Source organism: Malaya genurostris, chromosome 2 (assembly GCF_030247185.1).
Source record: "Malaya genurostris strain Urasoe2022 chromosome 2, Malgen_1.1, whole genome shotgun sequence".
NCBI classification, from domain to species: domain Eukaryota; kingdom Metazoa; phylum Arthropoda; class Insecta; order Diptera; family Culicidae; genus Malaya; species Malaya genurostris.
This window is the reverse complement of record NC_080571.1, coordinates 159413106-159425700: the sequence shown is the minus strand read 5'-3', so window position 1 is coordinate 159425700 and position 12595 is coordinate 159413106. Positions and strand designations below refer to the sequence as shown.

Here is a 12595-nt window from a genome sequence, read left to right as displayed (position 1 = left end):
TGTCTTAACATGCAACAGATCCATATCGCTTGCTGTTGAGCGGCCTAAAATAGACCTCGATCCATTCCGTACTACATGAAATAATGCTGTTACTGCCGGTTGATTGTATGTTGGACTAACGATTTCAGCCTCAAAGACGCACTCTACTATCATAGGTGACTCTGCACCATACGCCTGGAGACTTTTTGTGTTGGAATTTTCAACATACTTGAAATTAGCTAAACCTGAATCATATTCATGTTTGAGATGAATCCAATCCTTTCCTCCGATGACATTCACGTCTGCGCCAGAATCTATGAGGAATTGTATTGGGCTGGACAAACCTAGACAACAATCCACCAAGACATCTTGAAGTGAGAGCATATTAACGTGCTGTAAGAGGAAATTTGTGTGATATATCAATTAAGAAGTTTAGACCAAAAAAAAAACGAATACAAATCATTGAATCGTCTCATTTTATTATGAGTTTAGCACAAAACTTAATCATTTCGTACCTCGGTATGATCCACATGATTATCGAGTGGAGAAGGTACATTAGCTTTCGCTTCAATTTGACGAACGCGAGATTTCCTGCAAGTTACGGCATAGTGTCCAAGTTCTCCGCAAGTGTTACATTTTCTCCGCAGTGCTGGACATGGGAAAGTAGTGTGTAAAAACCCATTACATCGACGACAACGTGAGCGCCGGCCACGATTTTGAATGTCTCGCCGCGGTGGCAGTTGGTTACTACGGAACTGCTGTAAATTCGGTCCATTTTCCCATTGGCTAGTTCTTGGGAGTTTTCTCGTTGAATCTGGTGACCGACGATATACATGGTTAATCGCTTGCACCGGAGACTGATCTGTTATGATTGTCTCTGCTTCGTAAGCTTCATCTCGAGTAGCTGCTTGTACCACGTAATTGGCATCATGACCATATACCCTGGCTGCTTTCACCAGTTCTTTGTTTCTTAAGCCCTTCAGTAACTGTGCTCGTACAAATCTGTCTTGGTCAATAAGGCTGTACCCACACAGTCGAACTTTTGCCATCAACCGGGCGTGAAAAGCAATTGCCGATTCAGTTTTTTCTTGGCGCATGTTGGAGAAGGCTTCGTGTTCAGCCGCCGTGTCAGTCATTGACTGAAAGTAGTTTTTAATATTGTTAACAAAATTACGGTAACAGTTTGCGTCATCCAGACTAGGTCTGAGTTTTGCTGCTCTTATAATACTCTGAAGCTCTTCACCGATTGATAGAAATAGTAATTGGGAACGTTGAATGGGATTATGTGCGTTACTGAGAGTAGCGGCAATTTCGAAATTTTCTATGTATCGATTCCATTCTTCCCACATTTTATTTGCCGGTACTGCAGTCGGGAAGGGTTTAATGCTATCCCAACGAATGCTAGGTAGGATGACTTCTGATTGACTACTAACAGATGTGCACCAGGTTTGGTCATAGTCGTTGGAAGGACGCATCGTTTGCATAGAATTTATTGCTTGCGTTATATCAGACAAAATGTTCTCCATTCTTTGGAGGCGTTCGCTAGTACCTGGATTTCTACCTTCCAGCTCATTTATTGGTTCGATGGTGGTTGGATCTGTGTCTTTGTTTATGCTAGAGTTAGAGCCAACCGCTTTGCTTGCTTCTGGAGGGACAGGGTCTTCGGTGAAGTTCGAATCAACTCTTACTTCACTATCATCACCACTTTCCAAGTCGTTCGATGAATCTCCTAATTCGATCTGTTCGTACTCTTCGCAGCTGACTTCTGTATCGGAGTATCTTGGAGCTCGAACGTATTTGCCGTCGCCCGACATTTTTTTGTTATTCTTCGCTTTCAATAATCTGAAAGGAAAAAAAAAGAGATGCGGTGCACAAACGAATCGTAACTGAACTGTTATTTGATAGAAGTAAGTTCCGAGGATTATATTCGAATATTACACCATACAAAACATTTTATTTGCGGACATCCCGTCTCGCATACTTTTTTTTCTCTGCGGACATCCCGTCTCGCATGCTTTTTTTTTTTCTCTGCGGACATCCCGTCTCGCATGCTTTTTTTTTCTCTGCGGACAACCCGTCTCGCATGCTTTTTTTTCTGCGGACATCCCGTCTCGCATACGGGTACTTTTTCTTTGCGGACATCCGGTCTCGCAATGAACTTTTCTCCGCGGACTTCCGGTCTCGCATTGTTTTTTTTTTTTCGTTTTTTTTCTCTTGCGGACATTCGGTCACGCTCTTATACATTTCCACCTGTTCTGTGGATATTCCTCCATGCTTGCACTTTAGTCAATTGTTAAAAGTATCACATAACCACAAAGTAACATTAGTATGGAGATATTTGTTCAAGATGGCTGCTTTTTTTGTTACTAGACCAAATTAATAAAAACAAAAAAGGATCATCTGTCCATTAATTGCTGTAGTCCGGCAGGATCGCCAATGTGAACTTTTCGCTTCTTGCCAATAGCAAGCACCTTCGACTTGATGCCGTTTCAAGCACGACGTGGCTTACCTGACTTTCGTGTGGTCTCGGAGGGATCTGAGCTGGCGCGGGAAATATGTGCTGGCCTCAGTGCTTTTCATGTTGGTAGCCACGGTTGAGACGCGACGCCGTCAGTTAGGGCATTCGGTTCATGTTGCCTTACAGTTCAGCACCTTGTACACTGTTGGTAATACAGGAATGATGGTACACACTTATGCATCCCACACAACACCGACTTCCCATACACACCTTTTGAACTGATTTTTGGTAGAACAGCATCAGTACCAAACGAATTGAAAAATCCAGAATTCATAGAACCGATATATAATTACGACGAATATACTCGGAATTGAAATACAAATTAAAAGCTGCATCGTTGAAAGCAAACCAACTCATAGACAAAATCAAAACTAAACGAAGCTCAAATCAAGAAAAAAAATCGAAACCCTCTTCCATTCAGATAAACGATAAGGTAATGTTAGAAAATCACAATAGAACAAAATTAGACAAAATTTACAAAGGCCCTTACATAGTAAAAAATATAGACCACCCAAATGCAATAGTAGAAAACCTAGAAACAAAGCAAACTCATACAGTCCACAAAAATCAAATTGTTAAATTGTAATCATATACAATAATATTACCACATGCTATACAAAAATTAATTACAACTCTATGGAAAACACGAAATTTTACTCAAGAACAAATTTTTAAAACTATTATATTTTATATCATATTATATACCATATAATCATACACGTACTTACATCATTACCATAGCATAATCAAATTATATAAAAATATCGCTATACAACTATATAATTATTATTTTAAAACACTATTTTATGACTATATCCTCGTCACATTTAAAATTATTTTATTGTTACTTCTTTACATAAGATTATATCACACAAATTACACTATTTACCATTAAACGACAATATAAAAGCAAAATCAAATCCAGGTATTATATTACAGATAAGAATCAAAATATTGTAAAACGCATTACACTCTACACAATATTGTAAGAGATTTCTTGAGACCAGACCTTAATTTTTATCACACGAAAATGACTCCGTAAACTTCATCATTTTGTCGTGAATACGACTTACTTTACTATGGGGCGCCTTTTCAAAATTTACCCTCTGAGAGAGTGATAAGTTTTTGATCGTGAATATCTCCTGTTATATCTAACGAATCAACATAATTCTTGCTACATGCCATCGGAAATATGATCACAATTTTATGATAAAACTTTCAGTTGTGTGACATATTCTTAAATAGTTCACAATTAAACTTTTCTGAAATATTTGGTATAAACGAGTATCAAAGAAGATAATTCATAAGGCGCGTTTGCCTTTCTCGTATTTTGAAAGCTCATAGCTCAGTGATCTGTAGAAGGATTTATATAATCTAACTACCAATAGAATCGAAAATCTTCAACTTGAACGTGTATTACAACAATATTGAAGTTTTTCAATAGTACACTATTGAAAAACCTGTTTGATTTAACCCATGACAGCACCAGCCAATCAGAACGCGAGATGTCTGTATCTATACAAGAGCATCCATATAAAAGTTGAATGGTTCACTTTTCCTATCATTTTCTGAGCAACTCTTCCCGAAACAAGACACACGACAGCAACATCGAAGACCTGTCGTCTCATTGTTTCCCGATATGAATGCACGAGACACCGTCAGCACAATGACACCGAAAAAGGCAGCCAAAAAGTCCAGCAAGGCCCATTGCCGAAACAAGACACACACGAGAACCATCTCAGATCTCAATATTTCCTACCAAAAGATTCATCAAGATGGGAGTTAAAATAATTTGCACCGTCACTAACACATTCAATTACGAACGGCAATGCGAAACCGAAAGTGATGATTTTGAACACATCTTTATACTAGTATACAAATATGCCGTGCGAAAGAGAGTTGCCACAGATCAATATGTATTTTTGTCGCGATTACTTTAGTTGCGGCCGAAAACAAAAATTGTTAGAACAAATGTTTCCACTTGATTTGCGCATTCTACTTTCCAGGCGTATCAGAACTGGCTAAACTTAAAGCAATTCTAAATATTTCTTTATCACAGTGATGTGGTCATCCTGAAAAGGATGGGGTTTTCAACGGATGGCCAGCTGCAGATGGCGAGGGATGATTTTCGTTTTCGTTGTCATGGGCAGCGTTACCGGCCAATTCCAACACTTCGGCAACCAAGTACTCCATCACTGCCGCCAGATAGACCGATGCAAAAGCTCGACGACCAATTCAGTACTGGCTGCCGCTCTGCTAACTCTCTCTTTTATATCGTTTCACTGTTTCCCGTTCTGCGTATAGGAAAGGAATTCTAACAAAGGGGAAGTCCGTCCACCGCTACCACTAGCACGTATAAAAGGAAATGTGATGTGAGAAATAGCGTCATTTAAGTTTGTTTACTCCTGCTACGATGATCCAGACAACAAACTAGAATAGAAAACCTATTATACCTACGCTCAAACACTCTTACTAACACATATGTATTCATTCGTTCTTTAAGTAGTAAAAATTTGACTGTTGTACCAAACAGACGCTTTTTGAATTTATCCGTCCAAGAAACCGAAACTCATTCGTATACAGTCCACTCCCGCGAGGAATCGAGGACATTTTCTGGTCCTTCGAGCCGGATGTTTCGGTTTTCTGATTCACTGTTCCGATAACAGTTGAATTCGCGAGAAAAACGAGTGATCTAAAATACGGATCCACCGCGTTACTATGGCTCTCGAGTAGCCAGGAGAAATTTGACGCCACTGACTGTGGTGAATCGAGCGGTATCAGTCGGATCAAGTGTTTTATTCCGCAAACCTGTTGGCGCTGCTGATGGCAGCGTATTCATTGAAAAGTGCCCCGGGGAAGCGTTCTCGAGGATTAAGTGCTTTTACGAGTGATTCTATTCGTGTAGTGAAACAATCACAACGTGTACACGCATGCTCTTCTGACTCAGTGAAAATAAGATGGCCGCCTACCGAGAAGAATGAAAATGCTATAGTGTTTTTCGCAATCTCGTTTGCTATATCCGAGTGGAACGCGATAGTAGTGGTACCAGTGCGGTATTCAGTGACGTGCATTTGAAACGAACCCCGATCAGAAATGTTTCCGTATCATCGGCACAATGAGCATGACACGCACACCAATTGCGACGCGAAGTGCAAAAGATAAACACGCCACCGGCGAAACCAGCAGCGAGCACACGGTCTCGACATTAGCGATGATGATCGCTCAGGGCTAGAGGAGCTTTGCATTGAATTTGAGCAGCTATATGGTGAGTTGTATATTGTCCTTACAAAATTGTTTGAGACTTCCTTGAAGAAGGAAGAACATACGGTTCAGCCCTCCGCGATACCTCCTGTGAACGTGGCACATCTGCCTCCGTTGAAGGTGCCTCTTCCCTCGTTTGATGGATCGTACGAGAACTGGTACGCTTTCAAGTCGATGTTTGTAACGATCATGTCCCGCTACACCTCGGAAGCTCCAGCCATAAAACTGTATCATCTTCGAAATTCGTTAGTGGGAAAGGCTGCGGGAATCATTGATCAGGAAATAATAAATAACAATGACTACGACTCTGCTTGGGCGACACTGACTGAACGTTTCGAAGATCGACGGCTAATAATCGACAAGCATATCGATGCACTCTTCGATTTACCGAAGCTAACTAACGAAAATGCAGTTGGGTTGAGGAAATTATTGGACACGTGCGCGAAAAATGTAGACGCTTTGAAAAATCTAGGTCTACCAGTATCTGGACTTGGAGAAAAAATGTTAATCAACCGTATCGCTCTTAAACTGGACAGTGATACCCGAAAGGCTTGGGAACTTGAACAAGCTTCCACTTCCTTACCCGATTACGATTCTACTATGGATTTCTTACGCGAAAGATGTCGCGTTCTCGAAAAGATTCATCCGTTCCACAAGACGCATATGAAGATTCCGGCGAAACTCCAGCTAAGCAGTTCTGCAGGCCCGAGGGCGCGTGCGAACTCCTTAGTCACCGCGACTGATGCTTGTACACATTGTTCTGAAGGCCACGATCTGTGGAAATGTGATGTCTTCAAAAGGGCAGTCATCTCTAATCGATACGACACACTCCGTCGGACCGGCGCATGCTTTAACTGTTTGCAGAAGGGCCATCGCACGACGGATTGTTCTTCGAAGCACTCGTGCAAAAAATGCAACAAACGTCACCATACTACGTTGCATCCAGCCGACAATCAGCAGAAGAAACCAGATGATTCGAAGACTGAAGTTTCGCAGCCAAACCCCGAGAAGAAGTCTGTACTACCGCCTGAGACACAACACGAAGAAACATCTATCGATGCTGAAGTACAGTCAACACTTTGTACTCATCCGAACGGAACCGGGAAGTAAGTTCTACTTTCCACCGCTGTAGTCCTTGTTTACGGGAAGTCTGATGTTTACCCGTGCCGCGTACTATTGGACTCGGGTTCACACTCGAATTTCGTTTCAGAACATTTCGCAACTATGCTATCTTTGAAGAAGGTACCCGCGAATGTCTCAATTAGCGGTCTAAATGACATTCATACGAAAGTGCGACTGAAGATTCATACGAAAATCAAATCTCGTATAAGCGATTTTTCAGCATTTCTCGATTTCTTCGTTATACCCAGGATAACAGGTAATCTTCCCTTGACGAAGGTGAATTGCACCAACATTGCACTACCGACTGGTATACAGTTAGCAGACCCGAACTTTAGTATTCCTGACCGTGTCGATATGCTACTGGGCGCTGAAGTATTTTTTGAGATGTTGAAGTCCGGTCGAATGAGGATTCCAAACACCTCTGCCATTCTCCAGGACACCCAATTTGGATGGGTGTTAAGTGGTCCGATTCCCAGCAAGAGCTCAGAGCAACAATCGTTCTTCATCTCCGCTGAAGAAGATCTCAATGAAATTGTACGAAACTTTTGGCGTATCGAGTCATGCGACGAATTCAACGAGAAATTCGTGCCATTGGATGAGATTTGCTTGGACCATTTCCGTGGTACACACGAGCGCACTAGTGAAGGAAGATACGTAGTTCGCCTTCCCTTCAACGATGTTAAGGATCAGCTTGGTGATTCGAAGGCTATGGCGGAGAAACGGTTCCTGGCCCTAGAGAAGCGACTAGATAGGGCTCCCGAAATCAAAATGCAGTACATCACCTTTTTGAGAGAATATGAAACACTTGGTCACATGACGCTGAATGAAGATGTCGAAACTGATCAGTCCCAATCAGCTTACTATCTGCCACATCACTACGTTTTAAAACCCAGCAGCACAACCACTAGACTTCGCGTTGTGTTTGATGGTTCGGCACCGAGTGACTCTGGAATCAGTATCAACCAGACTCAAATGGTCGGTCCAGCCGTGCAAAACGACCTTATATCGATACTCCTTACCTTTCGATCGTTTAAGTTCGCTTTTGTCGCTGACATTCCAAAAATGTATCGACAGGTTAGAGTTAATGACGAAGATGTTCGATATCAGCGGATTCTCTGGCGCGAAGACCGGAGTCTGCCGATTCGTGTATACGATCTACGAACCGTAACGTACGGACTGGCATCATCACCTTTTCTGGCAACAATGGCACTCCTCCAGCTCGCTGAGGACGAGAAGGAGAGATACCCGCTCGGTGCTGGGGCGGTTAGGAAGTCCTTTTACATTGACGACGTGTTTACTGGAGCCAGTTCTCTGGAGAAGGCTATGGAGGTAAAAAATCAAATAGTTGGATTACTCAACGAAGGTGGCTTCGAGGCACACAAGTTCTGTTCGAATGCGGAATCATTATTGGCTACTATTCCTGAACATCAACGAGAAGGCTGTGTTGATATTACAAACCCAACTGTTAATACGGTAATGAAGACGCTCGGGGTCTCGTGGAATCCCAAAAAGGACACATTCACATTCATCGTAGCGGAATGTCGTAATCCCAACGCTCAACTAACTAAACGATCGATTCTCAGTCAGATTGCTCGAATTTTCGATCCTTTGGGATTTGTAGGACCCGTGATTACCGCAGCGAAGCTGATTATGCGGGAGCTTTGGGGCGCGGATTTAGAGTGAGACCAACCGGTACCATGTGAATTAGCACAGCTGTGGACAGATTACCGTGATCAACTACAATACTTGAACAACGTCAAGATTGAACGATGGATCTTCAGTAACGGATCGTGTACGTTTGAACTCTTCGGATTTGCTGATGCGTCAGACTTGGCATACGGCGCCTGTCTGTACGCTCGAATAATAAGACACGATGGGACAGCAACCATGAACATAATTTGCAGTAAGTCACGAATTCTCCCGAGGAAGAAGAACAAGCAAAAGGAGATTACAACACCAAGGGCCGAGTTGTTAGCAGCAATGTTACTCTCTCAGCTCACCGTGAAGGTGCTAGCAGCAATCGATTCCGACTTTAGCTCTGTTCGATTGTGGTCGGACTCACAGATAGTCCTCTGTTGGTTGCAGAAATCTCCGGAAGCACTCACCGTATTCGTTAGCAACCGAGTTCGACAAATCCAACAATTGACTGTTGATCGCACTTGGCAATACATCCCTTCGAAAGAGAATCCTGCGGATTTAATTTCCCGTGGCGTATCGCCATCAGAATTGGAAAGACGACAGCTTCGGTGGCACGGACCGTCCAGATTTCACTGCGCTGAAGTGTCGATCGATCAACCAGCTCCACTCTCGGAAGAGGAGCTACCAGAACTCAGAATAACAGCACTCGTTGGTGCAGTTGAACGTTCGAGGCTACCGATATTCGACAGAATCAGTCGGTACATGATCATACAGCGATCGATGGCATATGTGATCCGTTTTTGCGATTACATTTAGAGTGGTCGAAGGCACATCGCCAAGGGACTGCCTACAGCAACAGAAATGCAACGAGCATCCATTTTGATCACACGGATGGTACAAGGTGAAATGTTTCACAAAGAGCTACAAATGCTGAGAAGCGACAAGGAATGCAAGTTACCCTTTCAGAACCTGAGCCCGTTCATCGACGCGAATGATGAAGTGCTGCGCGTAGGTGGTCGCCTACGAAATGCTGCTATTCCATATGAACATCGTCATCAAGCCATTCTGCCTGAAAAACATCCACTCACAACAACATTGATCAGGCATTTACATCGTGTCAACATGCATCTTGGTCAAAGAGGTCTGCTGGGCGTCCTTCGGCAACAGTATTGGCCACTCAAGGCAAAGAATGTGATACGGAAGGAACTGCATCGCTGTGTACCGTGTTTCCGGATGAGACCCAAGAAGTCCACGCAATTAATGGAAGATCTTCCTGACTACCGCGTCAAGCCGTCTCCAGTGTTCGCGCATACAGGTCTGGACTTTGCGGGCCCTTTCAATCTTAGATCAAGTGCTGCTACAAGACATCCGACAACCACCAAGGGATACGTTTGTTTATTTGTCTGCATGGCCACCCGTGCGTTACACCTGGAGGCTGTGTCCGATCTAAGCTCCGACGCGTTTATGAGTGCGCTACAACGATTCGTTAGTCGCCGAGGTCTCGTGCAGAAGTTGTACTCGGACAACGCGACTAATTTTGAAGGCGCCAATAACCAAATGTGTCGCCTAGCCGAACTGTTCCACAACGAGGAGCACATCCGTGCTGTGAACGAGTATTGCGCGCCGAGAGGTATTGAATGGTCATTCATTCCTCCACGAAGTCCGCATTTTGGAGGGATATGGGAGGCGGGAGTTAAATCGGTTAAATCGCATCTGAAATTGATTCTCGCTGAACATCGACTGACGTTTGAAGCACTTTCTACTGTACTCGCACAGATCGAAGCAATTCTAAACTCCCGCCCTCTCACACCTGTCTCAGATGATCCAAATGATATGACTGCCATAACTCCAGCTCATTTCATCATTGGAAGAGAGTTCCAGGCCATTTCGGAACCCACATACACTGGCATTCCCCAGGGCAGGTTATCGCGTTTACAATTTATTCAGGACATGAAGCAAAGGTTTTGGAGAGTGTGGATGAACGATTATCTCCACGAACTTCAAAGGCGTCAACGAGATCTGAAGGTCACTGAATTTAAGATTGGAGCAATGGTGGTCATCATCGACGAAAATGCACCGCCGTTGAAGTGGGCGCTGGCCCGCATAATCGAACTCCATCCGGGCAAGGATGGGCACACTCGAGTGGTAAGTTTGCGAACCAAGAATGGCATAACTAGGCGTGCCGTCAAGAAAATTTGCTTGCTGCCAATAGACAACGAGAGCGACGACCAGACTGGGCAATTGGAATCTTGAAATTTCCAATTTCAACGCCCGGGTAGATGTTTACTCCTGCTACGATGATCCAGACAACAAACTAGAATAGAAAACCTATTATACCTATGCTCAAACACTCTTACTAACACATATGTATTCATTCGTTCTTTAAGTAGTAAAAATTTGACAGTTGTACCAAACAGACGCTTTTTGAATTTATCCGTCCAAGAAACCGTAGCTCATTCGTATACAGTCCACTTCCGCAAGGAATTCGAGGACAAAGTTAAAGCAGCTACTCTGTACGTACGAGACACCGTCAGAACGATGGCTCCGAGAACAGGTAGAAAAGCAGATTTGTACCATTACTAACACATTCAATTACGAACGGCAATGCGAAAGCGAATGTTGAACACATCTTTATACTAGTATGGGGTCGTGTGAAAATATGCCTTGCGAAACAGGGTTGCCATATATACAGATTAATCTGTATTATCATTATTATTATTATTATTATTATTATTATTATTATTATTATTATTATTATTATTATTATTATTATTATTATTATTATTATTATCATTATTATTATTATTATTATTATCATTATTATTATTATTATTATTAGAATCACTCTTGCATACCGAAGATCGTAGATACATTTAAGACCAGGCCATTGCAATTGTCTCGTACTGGAATTTCGAGAAGAATCAGATATCTTCGAACTTCATAGCTTCAATAAAAATAAACTACAAATTTGTTGTACCTAGCTTCCTATATTAGCAAATTAAAAAGGAATTGTTTCAAGTTTGGAATATATAGTTGTAGAATAGTAGCTGTTTAATGTAACTAATCTGTACTTTAATGTAGGTGTATCGCTTCAAATTCTATTAGTGAAAAAGAGGAAAGCTTGCACAATTCATACAATCAATCAACTAACTGATATTCGGAAAAGTGATGGGAGCGTGTCAGTTTTTTCGTATTCACGACATCCAGTTATGTCTCTGACATTACTCACCCGCCTTTTTTTTACGGGGAAGGTGTGGCGGAATTACGAAACCACCACGTTTTCCACGTTAATCCCAATCCACATAGTCAGAACGACCTCAATACTACATTTCATTTCGACACAATGTAGATACATTGTAAACGTTTCCGTTTCCATACATTGTAGCACATTCAGTCTTATGATTTGGTGCATCAGCATTTTACAAATCATAAACTTTAAACGAGTTGGACCAACATGACCGAAATTATGCTTGGTACCAATGACGATCCTCTTTGCTTCAACACTTAAATTGCTTACAGCGCATAAGCAAAGTAACGCAATGAAATCAAACACATTAAACCATGCGCGCCGCTGGCGTGGATTTTCCGCCTAGCGCGAAGGAAAATTAATAACTTCAATTGTTCTTGCCATCGCCGCGAGCCGAGCGATGTTTAATAAACACTAGCCTTCTCCAATCGTTACATCCAAAACTTCTTTTAAATATGTTATGGTCAAGACTCAAGACTTCTCGGTAAAAATGTACACTCACACTAATTGAAAATGTAAATCGAACAAAACTACAATTCAAAAAATAAATCAGTCAATTGACGGTTGTAAGCTCGAACCCGTCGGTACCATTTTCTAAGTCCGAAACCCTGAACCTGCCACAATTACACCAAATCAGCCGTTCTAATGGCTCTAAAAGTTTTCTGAAGAACTATTAGGATTTGTTGTTCGTAAATCGAAAGGAAATATCCTCAGTTTAGTGCAAATCTAGAACAGTTTGGTTAGATTTTTCCACTTTTCGCTGTGTGAAATTCACAGTAATCGAGATCAAGTGAAGCCTTCTTTGTTTTTGCGAAAAATGTTAAAGAGTT

The 12595-nt window shown here is 42.2% G+C and overlaps 1 protein-coding gene across 1 annotated transcript; it reads left to right on the top strand.

Annotated features, from left to right (window-relative positions):
• Nucleotides 1–8767: 8767 nt before the first annotated feature.
• On the top strand, nucleotides 8768–10771 carry LOC131428937 (uncharacterized). The gene is made up of 2 exons (XM_058592995.1): nucleotides 8768–9226; nucleotides 9335–10771. The coding sequence occupies exons 1-2, from the start codon at nucleotides 8768–8770 to the stop codon at nucleotides 10769–10771; spliced, it is 1896 nt and encodes a 631-aa protein (XP_058448978.1).
• The last annotated feature ends 1824 nt before the right edge of the window (nucleotides 10772–12595 follow it).